Source organism: Artibeus jamaicensis, unplaced genomic scaffold, assembly GCF_021234435.1.
Source record: "Artibeus jamaicensis isolate MK-2021 breed Jamaican fruit bat unplaced genomic scaffold, CSHL_Jam_final scaffold_847, whole genome shotgun sequence".
Taxonomy (NCBI): Eukaryota; Metazoa; Chordata; class Mammalia; order Chiroptera; family Phyllostomidae; genus Artibeus; species Artibeus jamaicensis.
In genome coordinates this window covers 4,122,096-4,137,627 of record NW_026522057.1, presented here as the reverse complement: position 1 = coordinate 4,137,627, position 15,532 = coordinate 4,122,096, and the positions used below count along the sequence as shown (strand labels likewise).

The 15,532-nt window shown below is 53.9% G+C and overlaps 1 protein-coding gene across 3 annotated transcripts in view; it reads right to left on the bottom strand.

Moving 5' to 3' along the window:
* HIVEP3 (HIVEP zinc finger 3) overlaps window positions 1-15,532 on the bottom strand; it is a 420,543-nt gene that overhangs the window by 42,759 nt on the left and 362,252 nt on the right. For all 3 annotated transcript variants that reach the window (XM_037149293.2, XM_037149295.2, XM_037149294.2), the window contains one exon: window positions 400-6,013. In XM_037149293.2, the coding sequence (XP_037005188.2) occupies window positions 400-5,484 (5,085 nt within the window). In that variant the 5' untranslated portion in view covers window positions 5,485-6,013. The remainder of the gene's footprint in view (window positions 1-399; window positions 6,014-15,532) is intronic.

Sequence of the window (15,532 nt, the reverse complement as noted above, 5' to 3'; positions counted from 1 at the left end):
AAAGACCAACAGGACAGGAAGAATTGTGCAATGGAATGGTATAAAGTTCTAACATTGCTGTAGGCCAAGTTTTCCAAACAGGCCTTTGGAGACGTTTCTTGTTTTTTGTTTTTCCTTGCTAAGGGTATGTCTTTGATTTTACAATAGCAGCTAATGGGAAAGCAGGATCCCTTTAAAGCTCCTTTTACTGAAATGTATCTATTGGCAGGAGGGACACACTGACAAAGGAAACCAATCAGTGCTTCCCAGCAAGGTGACCAATCCAGCTGACAGAGAGGAAATCTGTCCACACATCTGGCTCTAGTTTTGCAGATGGAACCAGAAAAGACTGTGGCTTTAAAAGCTCAGCAAAGGCTTTTAAAAAATCAGCGGGGAAAAGAAAAATAAGACGGGACTCACCTCTGCCATGCGGGGCTTGCGGGAGCTGGATGGCACGAGCCGTCCCGTCTCAGGATGCGGAGCCGTGGCCGTGGTGTATGTCTCTTTGCTCACCTTCTGCTTAGACCTCAGGAGGGACAAAGCAGCTTTAGTGGGAACCCCTGGAAGGTTGGGGTTGTACAAACTTATGCACCAACCAGCGTAAACAGAGGACCTCCTATCTGCGTGCTGGATGTGATTTGGCTTAATGTAGTTTAAATAGCACCAACTGACATTAGTGGCTGTGTGGAGGCTGGGGAACTGCAGTACCTCCTTTGAGTCCGTACCTTCTTGAGACTTGGCTGGTTTGGGGGACGTTTCTGACAGAGGAAGCTGGGAGCTGGGAGGTGCCAGTGAAGGGAGGTCGGGTTGTTCCTTGGGATCTTCTTTCTTCACACTCAGAGGGGGCAGCCCTCTCAGGTGAGGTTTGCCAGATGGCTGCGCATGCTCTTTCAAAGCCTCTGAGCCTGGAGCTGTCGCGTGGGGTCGTGTGGGGTGAGGAAGGGGAGGAATTTCCTTGGAATCCGATGGATCTGTGGGCAGGCTGGACGGCAGCTCCGGCTCCCTCCTGCCCTGGCCCTGGCCCTGGCTGCCCAAGGGGGGTTTCTCTGGCCTCTGGCCATCCTCAGGGCCGGTAAGCACCACGCTGCACGGTTTTACCAGTTCTAGTTTTTCATCTGCCTTGGACGCTTCCTCTTCCTTCACCCGTTTTTGCTGCTGGGTTTCCATGGTAAGTTCAAGGCTGCCGGCCGGCGAAAGCACACGTTTGCTTCCCCCCACTGTCGATGAGCTCCCCTCCGGGCTCAAGACACTCTCCGAGGGCAGGGGAGTGCCTTTTCTGTCAGGTTCCGTCACAGGCACTCGCAGGTATGGAGTCTGGAAACCTCTGCTCGGCTCCTCGCTTACCCCAGCCAGTCCGGGCCCAGCCTCGCACACGTCGGCCCCACACACCGCTGTCCCTTTGCCTGAGGGCTCCTCAAACTTGGGGAGAGCTGCAGTCATGGAGCTGCCTTGGGACTGGGTGACCAGGATCTGGGACAGGGTGGTGTACATGGCGCTCCCGTAGGACGGCATGTCGGTCTGGATTCGCACCGGCACAACCAGGGACACCATGGTATCTGGACAGGCGGGCAGAGCCAGCGGAGGGGCTGACGTGGGTGCCGAGGAGCTGGCTGCGGGAGCCACGGCGGGCAGCGGGATGTCACTGCTGTACTCTGCGCTGGGGGAGAGGCCGGCAGTTCCCGTGGCCAGGGGGGCCGGGCTGGTTTTGATCTGCGGCACACGGCTTTCCACCTGGCCAGGGAGCTGAAGGGCAAACTGGGATTGCAGAGGCAGGTAAAACCCAGAAGAGAGTGCTGAGGAGGGCGGGTACGGCACGGGGAGAAATGAAGGGGGCTGCCGGAAGGGGATGCTGGCTGGGTGAGGCATGAGCTGGTGGAGCTGGCCTGGGTGCAAAACGGTAGGTTGGAGAGGAAGTGGCGGGGCTTGAAACAAAGAGGGAGGAATGGGGGGCATGGAGTACGGTGAGGAGAGGAGGCTGGACATGGCCTGGGAGGAGAAGAAGTCTGAAGACTGCCCAGGCTCATGCTGCAGGAGGTGCTGGAAGGGGAGAAGGGAGACGGGCGGGGGCGGGAGCGGTTTCTCCTGCGGGGGGAGCTGGGCACCGGGCTGGTGGAATGCCTGCAGTGCTTCTGTGTAGGGTGGAGTGGGCCCCAGCGGCGGTCTGTCCTGCCCCTGGCTCTTGCCTCCCGCGTGCCCAGGGTGTGAGGTGGCTGCTGAGGAAATCTGGGGCAATGAGCTTTTGGACGAAGTTTTACTGGATGAGGGCTTTGGTTCCTCACTCTCCTGCCTTCCCTTGGGGGTGGCCTCAGCCTCTGTTTCTGGAAACCTGCTCAGAGAGGCCTGTCTCACCAAAAAGCATTTTCTTCTCTCTGGGGGGGCCGCTGGGGCTGCTGGGGCTGCTGGGGCTGTGGGAGCCACCGGCACCGGGGCAACAGGGCCCGCCAGGGACAAGCTGCCGTAGTCGAACGATTTGCTGCGCCTCTCGGTCATGTGGGCAGAGTGTGAGACGTTGGGGCTCTGCTCTGAGGCTGACCTCCGCATCTCCCGGGTGTGTGGGTGGTGGCTGGGGACGGTCAGCATGTGTGTGCCCGAGGGTTTGGAGCGCGTGGTGGATGAGGGCCTGGGGGCCTCCGCTTTTCCCTGGTCATCCCTCTCAAAGGAGGCGGAGCGGCTGGATCCACTCAGAGAGACACTGCTTTCCTGGCTTGGGCTGCGGGACAGAGGCACGGAGGACTCGAAGCTGGACTCCCCCGACGACTGGGCCATCTCCGCCAGGCGCAGTCTCTTCTTCTTGGGTGGCAGCTTCTCAGCCGGCAGCTGGGCAAGAGTCTGGCTGCGCTGGGGCCACTGGAACTCCTCTGTCTTCTCGGGCTCCTTCGGGGTTGGCTCTGGCTCTGTGTCCTGCCGGTCGGGCTCCTCGGTTACCAGGATCTCAGGAACCTGAATGTTGGGCTGGCGGACCAACTTGGGCTGCAGGGAGTGAGCCGGGCGTCCATGCGGGGTGGGTGGGGGCGATGAGAACGGGGCGGGGGCCGGAGACTTGTCTTCCCCTTCCAAGCCGCTGGGCTGCTCCAGAGAATCTGACTTCTCAAAGGAGCTGGTGTGCTGGATGACAGAAATTTCTTTGGACATTGCTCTCCTCTCCTTGCCTGATTCTGAACCGGACCCTGGCTTGGGTGTCCTTGGCTGGAAGCCTGAGGGTCCCTCCAGGGAGGGTGCTGATTTACTTGGTTCTGCTGGTGACTTGGTGGACTCTGGGGGAACACTGCGAGCAGCATCGGAAGGCCGGGGGCTGCCAAACTGAGTTTTTGTTGACTCGAAGGCGGGTGGCTCCTCCTCGTCCCCAAGGCTCTTCTCTTTCCTCCTCTTCCTCAGCGGAGTGAGCTCCAAGGTGGTCCCCAGTTTATAATGCATCATCTGGGACCAGGGCTCATGCTCGGCCTGACTCTTCTCGGCTTCCAGAGACGCGTGAGCACCTGCAGAGACGGGCTTCGTGATCTGAAGCTCTGAGCAGTAGTATTTCTTGTGGGCTTCGTAGTTGTCCCTCTTCTTGTACCGAGCACCACAGATGTTACATTCGTAGATTACCCCTTTTGTTTTCAAGCCCTTCTTGGTCTTTTTGGTGAGTTCACTTTCCCTGGGTTCTGGCTCCTCTGTGGGTTTGGGGGCTGTGTCCTTGCTACTTGGCCCTGCCTCCTCGGAACCATACTCCCCTCCCAAAGGTAGTTCAATGGCCGGCTGGCGCTTGAGCATCCGGGGGTGGGAGGTAAACGCTTGGCTGCTGCGGCTCGGGGCTTCGGAGTCGGCGACGTGGTCGTCGAAGGAGTAGCTACCTCGGAAAGTGTGGTGGGGGGTAGTGAGGGTGCAGGGCGCAGAAGGCATTGAGTGGCTTCTCAGCAGAGGCACAGGGGGGGTGGTGCTGGGCGGGTGCTGGAGGCTCAGCAGTGATTGTTCGGGCTTGGTTTTCTCGCTGTGGGATGGCAGGGGCTCCCGGTAGAGGCTGGATTTGGGCGACTCCATGCTGCTGCGCCGTGACAGTGAGCTCCTCCTGGGCTTCACGCTGTCTATCTCACTGGTGTCCACCACGGCCTCGTTGATGGTGATGAGCTTGGTGATGTGCTCGATGACCTGCGTCCGGGGTACAGACAAAGGCACCAGGCTGGGCTTGTCTTCGGTGGACAGCGGCAGGAGGGGCTGGGTGGAGGTGGCTGACAGCATGGTGGCCCGCTGCCCGATCCGCCCGCACTTGCCGAAGATGATCTCTGCGTAGGACCTGGCGTTGGTGTTTGGGGGGCTGACCTGCTGCTCGGCGCTCTCTGAGCGGGAGAAATACCCAGACTCAGTACTGCCTTTGCTGCCGGGGCTCAGAAACGCCTGCTCGTCGCTCACCTTCTTCCTCTCACTCAAGCGGAGGGCCAACTTCTGCTTTATGGTGTGGGTGTCTTCAGGTTTATGGCTCAGGGGGTGCTCGGACGAGGGTTCCGCGAATGGAGTGGGGTCCTCAAGCGACGGGGCGGAGCTGGACTGGGACAAGGAACAGCGTTCGTGGCTGGAACCCTGGCTCCCAGAGCTGTACAAACCGCTGGACAGGAGCGGGTGCTTAGGCCGAGGGGCGAGCTCTGCGCGGGGGGCAGACGCGGTCCCCGTCTCCTCCTCCGAATCGGTGCTCTCTCCCTCGGTGGGCTCCTCAAACTCTTCCCCCGGGATCCTCTCCATCTCCAGCCCCGGGGGGTACATCTCACTGCCCACTCCCGAGGCCAGGCCAGCTTTGATGCGGTGGGCATGGGACTTCCTGTGCTTGTAGAGGTTACTCTTGGTCTTGAAGGAGAAGCCACAGGGGCCGCAGGGATAGGGCCTCTCACCTGTGTGTGAGCGAATGTGTTTCTGCAGCACGCTGGGCTTGGCGCAGGGCCGGCTGCAGTACTGGCAGATGTACTTGCCTGGTTTCTGGGGCTTCCTCTCCTTCTTGTGTGCCTCTTCCGTGGGCTTCAAGGGAACCTGGGAGGGACGGGGCACGAAGACTTTGGGGATGCCGGGCAGGTCTTCCGGGGGGATGATGGAAGCATGGGCAGGGAGGAGCTGGCCCTGAGGATGGAGCCCAGGGCTCAGGAAGGAGCTTGAGGGGCCAGGTCTCATGGGGTCAACCAGCTGCCACGTGGACCCCTCCAGGAGGTGCTCAGGTTTGCCAGGCGACATGAATGCTGGTGTCAGAGGGTGCTGCGGAAGCTGCGAGATGTGGACGGAGGCTTCGATGGAGGGCCTCTTGGAGGGCTTCTGCTGCTGGCCTGCTTTCTCCTGAGAGCCCTCCCTAGGAACCGGTGAGGGGCCTGGGAAGGGCTGTGGGGCTAGGAGCTCTTGCACGGGGCCTTCGGGGGCGGCCGCTGTGCTGCCTGGGTACGGCGCACTGGCTGAAACACTGGTCTGAACAGCCTCTCCTTTGGTTAGTCGCTTCCGGGGACTTCCCTCAGCCTTCTTGGTGCCCTTGACACTTTGTTCAGGATCCATGACCTCCACAGAGACTTCAGATGCTATTCAGGGAGGGTCAGGGTGGGCTGCATTTATGGGTAATCCAAGTGTCCCGAGAAGGCGTCTGGCTTTGGCCACATGGGTCAAGAGCAGAGGAAGCCAAACCCGAGACGGCTTTGGGAGTTTTTGCAAGTGTCACTGGCTGTGAGTGGACTCAGAGCAAGTCATCAGGGCTCGAGCTAGTCACTTCGGTGAGGCATGGCCCTTTACTTTGCAGACAGAAAATGCCCCAGCACTTTCTGCCTGAATGTCTGTCTTGGAAACATCATGAAGGACGTCAGTGTTGCCATCGTGTTGTCTCAGTTGGCAGTGACACGTGGCCCCCCGTGAGTCCTCGGTGTGCTATGTGAACTGCTGAAGGCCGGAGACATTTGCGTGCGTGGCCCAGTCATCCCTGGTCCCGGCACAAGAGGAGCCACGCTGGGTGCCGCCAGTGGCTCCGTCGGCCTCGCGTCCCCTTTAGCCCCGTGTTGGAGATCAATAGCCGTGGAGGGGAGTTCACGCTCTTCTACGTGACAAAAACACACACATGGAAACACACACACATAAGAGAAGAGAGAGTTAGTGCGACTGGTCCACAGCCTGGGCATCTCTGGCTCTGCGAAAGCCAGCGAGGTCCCTAAAAGCTTAACCAGGGAGATGCAAGCAGAACCCACGGCCCTGGCTCCAAACATCTGGGCGCTGCCCATCCATCCCTCACCCACATTCACAGGGCTGTTGGGTGACTCCGGTTCCAGCTGTGCTTTTGGGCACCACAACTGTGCGGGGTATCAGGAGCAGTCAGGGACAAGAAGCCCAGGCTCCGGTCTGCTCTGTGAGCACCTCTGAGTGGGTTTTAGCTCCCCAAGCACCAGTTGCCTAACCTAGAAAATGGGTAACAGCAATTCCTGCCTCAGCTGTGCCCTGGGGCTATAGTGGGGTCCAACACACTAATGGGCATGGGTGCCACTGGACAAGGCTGGCTGGTGCAGGCGGAGGTGCTGGTGGGGTGAAAGTTCAAGGGTGAACTTTCCAAGGGGTAGGTTATTCTCAGGTATCATACTCTCCCAGGCCCTGGATTCTGACGGTGTCCAGGATGGGCCTCGCCCATGGCTCTTCCTCCTTTGCTGACCCACCTCTCCAGCCGTGTCTCATGGTGAAGCTAAAGCCACTGCCCTAATCTGGGGGAGCTCACAGTCTAACGTAGCCATGACCACCTGATCTGCTAAGCAAGAGCTAGGAGGCTCATTCTGGCAGGTTCCTCCAGTTTTGCAGCCTTTCCTTGCTCAGTCAGTGCCCCAGGGACACCCTGAAAGTGGTTCAGAATGGTGGTCCTTCCCAAGTTGAGGGGCAAAGATGTTCCGGGTGGACCTCCAAGTGTGTGCATCCTCCTGGGGCCCTCCAGAATTTGGGCAGTCTAGGTTCCTCGGGCTCCAAGTGCTTCTGAGGGCCCCTGCCCCCAGCAGCACGGTCAGCATTTCAAAGCTCACTGAGACAGAGGTCTGGGCTCCAGTCTCAATGTGCCACCTTTCTTTCCAGTGGAGAAAACCGAGGACCACAGTGGAAAGGAAGTCTGCTAAGGAAGGTGGTCTACATGTTCCTTAGAGGCAGCGCTGGCACCAAACCCAGGTTCCTGTGGCTGGAGTTCACCCACCAGCCACTTGCAGGTGATGGCCCCCTGGGTGAGGGCCCCCTGGGTGCCCCGTGCCCCCCGGCCTTCTTCTCTCTCCTGTAAGCATGCTCCGCCCCCAGCGCCCTGACATCGGGCTCCCTTCATGCCCTGACCCTGCTTTTCACCAGGTATTTTGTGATGCAGACTTGGAGGGTTCCCTCTTTGCACGGTCACAGGGTGTTGAGAAAGTCGACAAGTCTGAGAGACTCGAATGATTGTCTCACAAATGGCAGGGCCTCAGACGTAATAACATGCCATGGAGGGGCAGGTGGTTCAACCTATTAGCTAAACATTATACACTATAAATTTATTCCTTTTGTGTTTCCCTTTCATCTTTGTTCTACAAAAAATTCAAGAGAACTATAGCAAAATTGTATAAATATTTATAAAAATGACAAGCTATAAATAAATATAAGTGTAAATAAGAATAACAAATCAGAACACGAGAGAATGTAAATATGGCAGGAAGGCAGGGTTGGAGGGGTGGAAAGAACACTGCAATACCAATCGTAAGGGCTCACAGTGCTTCTATAGCTCAGCTATCCAATTACGTCTGAGCTTCCCAGCAGCCAAGGAGAAAGGAGAGATGTCGTCCATTACAGAGTACAGAGTCCTTATAAGACAGAGATGAAGAAATATCTCAGTTCCTTATAGGAAGCAAAGGATTGCTTGAGAAGAACTTACTCGCATGGTGCGGGGGCAGTGAATGGTGTGTGCGATCACCATTCGTGTGATCATTTGTGTCTGCACCATTTGTGTCTGCAAATGAAATGCCTCCCACCAATGCAGTGCCCAATGTTTGTCACAGAAGGTCACAACTCAGCAAAGGCTATTGTTTGAGCCACTGAAGCCCTCCTTTGACTCAGGCAGAGAAGGCGTCCTCCCAAAGCAGGGCCAGGGTAGGCATGGCAGGGAAACCTCACTGTACCACATAACCAGCAGTAGGGGGGCCACGGAAGGTATCATTCAACCTGGGGCAGGCTCGAGAGTGAGAGGCATTACCAGGCTTGTGGAGGAGCAACAGGAGTAAACCAGGGCTGTCCCAGGCACATTGGGACAAATGGTTACCCTTATAATCAATATTTACCTTGGGACCTAAACCAGGCATAAGTGTTCACTCTGGATATCAGGTGTAAACTTTTGATCTTGCTACGAGGACTGAAATGACACTGTGGCCTCCTAATGGAGAGATTGGTTATCTGGGCCAATCCTCTCACTTGACAGATGAAGAGACTGACGCCTAGAAGGAGGATGTGATTTTGCCTAAAAACTGCGTAGCAATGGTGGCAGAGCTGGACTGTCCTATGCCTCTGGGGACAGGGTTTGTCTCCTGCCCCAGTGAATCAATGCCCTCCCTGACTGCTGTGGTACACTGGCTGCCTGTGGCTCTCTGCTCTGTGGGAGCGCTGGCTTGGCCCTGGGGACATGGCTACATCTCCAATGAGGAGTGTCAGCAGGTGTCTGGGAGTTAATAGCAAAGGAGGCCTGCTGGACAGGAGAAATGGGGAGCTCGGCTAATGGTGGGGAGTCCATCATGGTGGCATTATACCCAGGCCTTGATTATCCAAACTAAGGTGGGTAGAAGTGCTGAGTCACCTAAAAGTCAAACAAGGCAGGCGTCATCTGTAGTGCGGACAGAGCACTGTTCTCCAGGCTGGTCTGGGACTCCCGGGCCTGGCTGCCCCTGGGACTCCCAGGGGACAGGCCTGCAGGTACTGTGCATGGATGACAAAGGGTCACCTATACCCACTATTTCTATCAACCCTTTCAGGCAAGGATGTCAAAGCACCTCCCCACCCATAATGTTAGAAATAAGCTTTGTTTATTCTGATGGATGGGTGGGACCCTGCCTCAAGACTAGGTGGTAAATTAACAGCCTAAGTGGGGGTCAGTTGGCCAAGGAGGACCCTACATTGTCCAGTCCCCCAGTTGTCCCTTCACCGAGCCAGCAGGCTCCCCAGGAGCAGGTTGGGAAATGCATTTTAGTGACTGGGGTTTGGGGCAATGTCCAACCAGGTGGGAGCGGTGGGTGGATGATGGCAACAGTCAGGAGACTACTGTGTCATCAGGTGACTCACTGGGCCAGCACACGTGCCGAGGTCAGCATCCGGCCTACACCTGTGAGCTGGCCTGGGCTCCCTGGGGAGGGCCTCCCTGCCTGTGCGCTCTGAGAGAGGTGCGACCAGTGCCACCAGGCCCCCAGGTTATGGGGTCAGTGAAGCCTGGAAGGCAGGTAGCCCACCCCTCTGATCTGCAGGGAGGGTGCCTGAGCCATGGGGGGAAATGACTGGCCCGGGGCCTCAGACTCCTGGGTCAGTGCTCTCAGCTGCCCTGCCCTGCACCTCATGACAGGTCTGAGGTTCTTAACACAAGAGGAGTGGGGGGGGGGCAGCTGGGACTGTGGGTGCACATGTGGGTCAAAACTACAGGAACTAAGAGGGCCTCGGCCTTAGAGTGGGTTACAATTCAGGTTGGCATAAGCATTTTCTCACTTAAGTCTTCAACTCCTCTTGAAGGGTGGTTTCTAATCCCTGACCACACTAAGAAAAAGACTCTTTTCTGCCTTCTGTGCTTCTGGGGGTATGTGTCAAATTTAATGTGAACTGGAAGTAACGAAGGAAAACCTGTTTTTCCAGAGCATTGGTGAGGGCGCCTGTAAAAGCCACCAGTGATGTGAGGTCAGAGGTAGGGGTTTCCCTGCCAGGGCCCAGGAGCTGGGCCAGCCGGGGCCTGAGCCTCAGGCCACAAGGTGATAGACGTCCTCTGCTGGTGGTGGGACAATGGCCATGGAGCCCACGCTGTCTGCCACTGAGGCCACGGCCCTGAGAGCCCTGGCTCAGAAACCAGCTTAGAACCACGAGGAAACTCTGTCCTGGAGAGCCAGATTTAGGGTTTAGGAAAATATGAGCTTCAAGAGCCAGTTAGCTAACATCAGACAACTCAGCTCCCACTTTTGGAAGCTTCCATAGGTCTAGCTTTTGTGAGGGCCCAACAGAAAAGAGAGCAGGGTGTTGGGGCTGCAGCCACAAAGGCCTCAGGGGAGTTAGAAGAGATGGAAGAGCCAATGGGGCCCAGGGGAGGTGGCCTGAAGCTTTGAAATCAGACAAGAAAGCAACTTCCACATGCTGGGCACCAGGACAGCACAGCCATAGCCCAGAGTGGGTACCCTGGAGGGGTCTGCCAGAGGGGAGATAGGAGGCGGGCTCTGTCAGGAGGACGGCTCCCTGCATCCGGGCAGGAAGCCAGCTTGGATCTGCCTCGGGCTCTAGACTAGGGAGCTTGACTCACCAGCCGAGTTAGATAAGACTGAGGCCAGATGGGGACAGGGGCCAGATGCCCAGGGTCAATCAAACTTCAAATTTGTGTGGCTTGATAAAATTCTTTGCTTGTAATTTAGTTATACACTCACACAAACATATGCCTACCTGCAAGCTAATATGCTAAAATCTGGTCAAAATTTTACTGATGATAATAAAACATACTGATCTTAAAAACACCAGGAAGGCAGGACTTCCTCCTCATATTAAAAGCTGAAACCTAGTGCAGAAGGCTGCAGGTAACAACACGGACTAGGGTTTAGGCCTCAAGGACAAGATGGGGACCTGCTGTGAAAAGCATCCTATCCCTAAGGCCGCACCCACACATACACACACGTGGCAATACCACACAACGACTCCAAGGGCAGCTTCGCAATGTGTGTGAACCCCGGCTGTACACCTCCTGAATGAAAATTCGTGGAACCTCTCTAACCTCCAGTCTCCCCACCTGTAAAATGGGGACAACAGAAGTGCCACACGTCCGGCTGTTTCTGCTTCCCATGTCTCTTCTGTGCCCATTCTAGAGGCCCTGGTCCAGACCCGCAGGTTTGTCTAGCCCAGAAGTTCCAGAGACTGGCTACAGAACAGAAATCCGATGGAGCTTTTTCCTTCCTTACATTTTAAAAAAAAATGCACTTGAGCCATTTAAGCCATTGTAGAGTTGCACTATGTCTGGCACCCCCGCCCCTACATGTCCTTCTTCACAGAGGCTAGTGAGTGTCCTGCGTTCTTCGCCACACCCTAAGGTGTTCTGAAGAAACGACCTCCTGATTTGCTGTTTTAAACTCATGCGTGGATGTCTAGGTTCACTCCGCTCTTCCTAGTGGCGGGTAGTATTCCATTAGGGGCTACATTCACGTTCAGCCAGTCCTTTACTGAAGCATACAAAGGTGGTTTTCAGCTTTTTCTGTTCCAGGAAATGCTACAAAGAACATCCTCTGCATGCTAGTGTGAGTATATCCACAAGCTAAATTCCAAGAAGGGGAAAAACTCGGCCAAAGGGAGTGCACCATGAAGCTTTTGATAGATACTGACACGGAGCTCCTCCAAAAGCACAAATTGATACTCCAGTTCCGTGTGAGAGCTGTTTCTCCAAACTTTACTTTTCTACTCGGAATATAACCAACGTCTTTAATATTTGCTAACACGAAGTCATGGTACTAGCTTCCTGTGGCTGCTGGAACAAACTGCCACAGAGTTAGTGGGTAAAACCAGCACATTGTAGTATCACACGTTTCTAGGGGCCAGAAGTCCGAAGTGGGTCTCACTGGGCTAAACTCGAGGTGGGGCCACTGACCGTTCCGGAGGCTCCAGGGTGAAGCCACTTGCTCACCTTTCCAACTTCTAGCGGCTGCCCGCCGTCCTGGGCTCACGGTACTGACTCCCGCAGCGGCCTGCCACATCCTTCCCACGGTGAATGACACCAACTAGACACCAACATGACCTCACTGCCTCCCTCTTTCACTTATAAAAGCTCTCGTGATTATGTTGGGCTTTCCTGGATAATCCAGGATAACCTCCCGGTCTCCAGATCCTTAATCTAATCACAGCTACAGAGTCCCTTTTGTCACAAAAGCCAACAGATTCACAAGGTTTCAGGGATTAAAACATGGACCTTTTGGGGGCCATTATGCTGCCTACCACAGTGGCATCTTATTGTTTAAAAATCTATGTTTCAGCCCTGGCTGGTGTAGCTCAGTCACTGGTTTGATTCCCAGTCAGGGCACATGCCTGGGTTGTAAGCCAGGTCCCCAGTAGGGGATACATGAGAGGCAACCACACATTGATGTTTCTCTCCCACTCTCCTTCCCTTCCCCTCTCTCTCTAAAAATAAATAAATAAATAAAATATTTATTAAAAATCTGTGTTTCTTGATCTCTATGGAGGCTTAGAACTTTGCATGAGAATATTATTTTATTGAGGCAATTATTTTTTGCTTATGTTTCTAATGAACTAAATTTTCCTTATTTATTTATATAAACTCTTTGATATTAGGGATATTTCTCCTTTATACGGGGTGGGGCAAAAGCAGGTTAACAGTTGTAAGTATGTGAAACACAGAGATTACTCTCATATATTACTTATTAATTATTGTATTATATTAATAACTGTAAACCTACTTTCTCCTCACCCTGTATGTAAAGTGCAAATATTTCTACCTATTTATTATTAGTATTTAACTTTGCTGAAGAGAAAAATTTCGTTTCTATGTGGTCAATGAAACAAAAAGTCAATCTTCCCTTTATGACTCTTAGGTTTCATGTCCAGGATTATTGTTTAGAATGTTACCAAATGTTCTTCCAGTTCCTTTATGGTTTATTTATTTTCTTCCCTCCTTTTGCTGCCCCCCACTCCTCTGCTGTTCCGTTCCTCCCTTTCAGTCACCACCTTGACTCTATCTGGCATTCACCTTGACTTTTCCCCAGTATAGCTAGCCAATGGTTCTAACATCACTACTGAATAGCCCACCCTCCCACCAGAATTCCCTGGGGTGTCTTCTAAAAGCACAGGTTCTAGCCCCATTCTAGATCCACTGAAACAACTATGTGAAGAAAGGGCCCCAGAATCTATATTTTCACAAAATTCCCCATGTAGATCCAACGTATGCTCTTCTACGGCCTGGCATTTGCAGAAACTGATGACATTCTTCTGCCTCACCTCTAGGTTCCTGACCTTCCCCCACCTTACTCCACCCCACTCCCCCATTACTGTGGCGAGAGGAATCTCTTCAACAGCCAACCTCACTGGACTGCTCCCTTCGTTAAGAACTCTCATGGCTCCCCACTGCAGGGAGAGTCTACTAATGGCATTTCAGCCCCATTATAATCAGCCTTCCCAGCCTCCTCGCCTGCCCTGTGCTTTTACATCAAATCTAACTGACATGCTCTGATCACTCTGTGTTTACACATCGCTGTTCCCTAGGATTCAGGCAGAGAGAGGAGTCTGGAGGTTAATTCCACATAGAAGTCAGGGAATGCTTCGCAGAGGAACATGCGTTTGAGCTGGTTCTTGAAAGATGGGGAAAATGATGACAGATTTGGAAGAAAGGGATTCTGGTCTAGATGGGAGGTACAACCTATGCAGAATACAGGAGGCTAGAATGTGTCCACAGTGGGTGTTGAGTTTTCTGCCTTCCTCTCAGCCTGGGCTTTGGGGCTCCTGAGCCCATATGTCTTGGCGCAGGTCCCACATTTTGCTAGGATGGGTTCAGGGCATAGTAAGGGATTTCTACACATTCCCTTGTATGCACTAGGACAAGGAAAGTCCCAAACAAAAACTTGTACCAAACAGATCTAACAGCTGGGGTTAATACTGATCTTCGGGAAGCAAGTAGAAGGCAAAATATGGTCCCATGTGGTGGCCAGGGGTGTGCTACTGGGCTGGGTCAGGCTTCTGGGGTGACCAATCCCTCACTCACATCCTCTGCCCTGGATTCACTCATGGGAAATAGGTCTCCTTGGGGTCTGATAGATTGCCTATGTTGGGAAGAAGTTTGCCACTAACCCTGAGAAGCCTGAGATATCTGGTGTGGGTCAGGTCTGTGGGCTCACCAGCTCATGAGCACCTTCCTGGCAAACCAGTCTCCTGGAATGGGCAGAGACTGGGCTTTATTCAACTTTGGATTTGCAGTGCCTGGCACTGAACCCAGCATTGAGTCAAATGCTGACAATACATATATTTTTAAAGATTTTATTTCTTTTTAGAGAGTGGAGGAGGTGAGAAAGAGAGGGAGAGAAACATCAGTGTGTGGTTGCCTCTCACATGCCCTGCACTGGGGACCCAGCCAGCAATCCAGGCATGTGCCCTGGACTTGGAATTGAACTGGCGATCCTTTGGTTTGCAGGCCCGCACTCAATCCACTGAGCTATACCAGCCAGGGCTGAAAATATTTTAAAAATGCTTAGATGAGCATCTTCCATGTGCCCAAACTATACTAAACATTCACGTATTAATGCTCATACACAGCCCCTTTTCGCAGATGAAAAGACTGAAACTCAAAGAGGTGAGGCTAATGGCTTCAGGTGATACAAGAAAGAGTAGAGGTAAAATATGGACCCCAAGTGCCGGCCACTGTCTAGAAAGCCCTCGAGAGTGCTAACCTTAGCCATGATGGCCCAGAAAGATTGTGCCTTTCTTCCCAGCACCCCAGCTCCTCCAGGAAGGAGTTAACTGTGCCTTTCTTCCCAGATAACTATGTCCATCTCCACTTGTACCAAAGTCTCCTCCTCATGCACAAATCACTGGGCATGACCCTGCTCAGAACTGAGTTTTTTGATCAATGCTTCTCCCCACCGACAATGAGTGGTGGATTAGTCACTGTCTGGGAGGCTCTCAAATCACTTCCCTTGGGTGACTGTGGTTTCTGCCTTCCTACTTTCCTTCTTTTCCTTCCCAACCCTAAGACCTAGCCAGGGCTTAGAATTTCTACACACTGGTCAAAAAGCAAATTCTATTCATAGCAAAGAGAGAGCTAGGCAATACCAAGTGAGTTATATCTGGCTAGTGCTTGTCTTCCTGTTAGACAGCCCAGGGACTGAGGTGGAACTGACATTCCGGGGAGGACAAAGTTTCCACGGACATCCCTGAGGAAAACAGGAACACGCTTCCCAGTCAAGACCAGGCAATCATGCAGCCAGAGCTCCACGCTGCTGGACCTTTGGAAGCCCAGAGGTAGCCCTGATTGTTTGTGGTTGTGATAACTCAGGCAAGACGGTTCAAACCAACGTCCTATGTCTTGTCCGAATAACCGAACTCTTAATATGTGTCGGGGCTGTTCCTATGTTTACGCAATAGCTCTATCAGGCAGGGACGATGATCATCCTCATCTTGCTGACGAGGAAACTGAAGCACACAGTCACACGGGTGGCAGTGGCAGAGCAGGAACCTGAACCTGGGCCGTCAGATGACCTCCGCAGCGCAGAGCCTCAGGGCAGCGGGGCCACGCCAGCCTTGCAGACAGGACCAGGTTTGAATCACGGTCCTAGCATTTTGGGTAACCAAACCTTGTTCCCAGCAGCCTTCCTTCCCATTATGTGGCTGGTCTTGTTAAGAGCTTTTT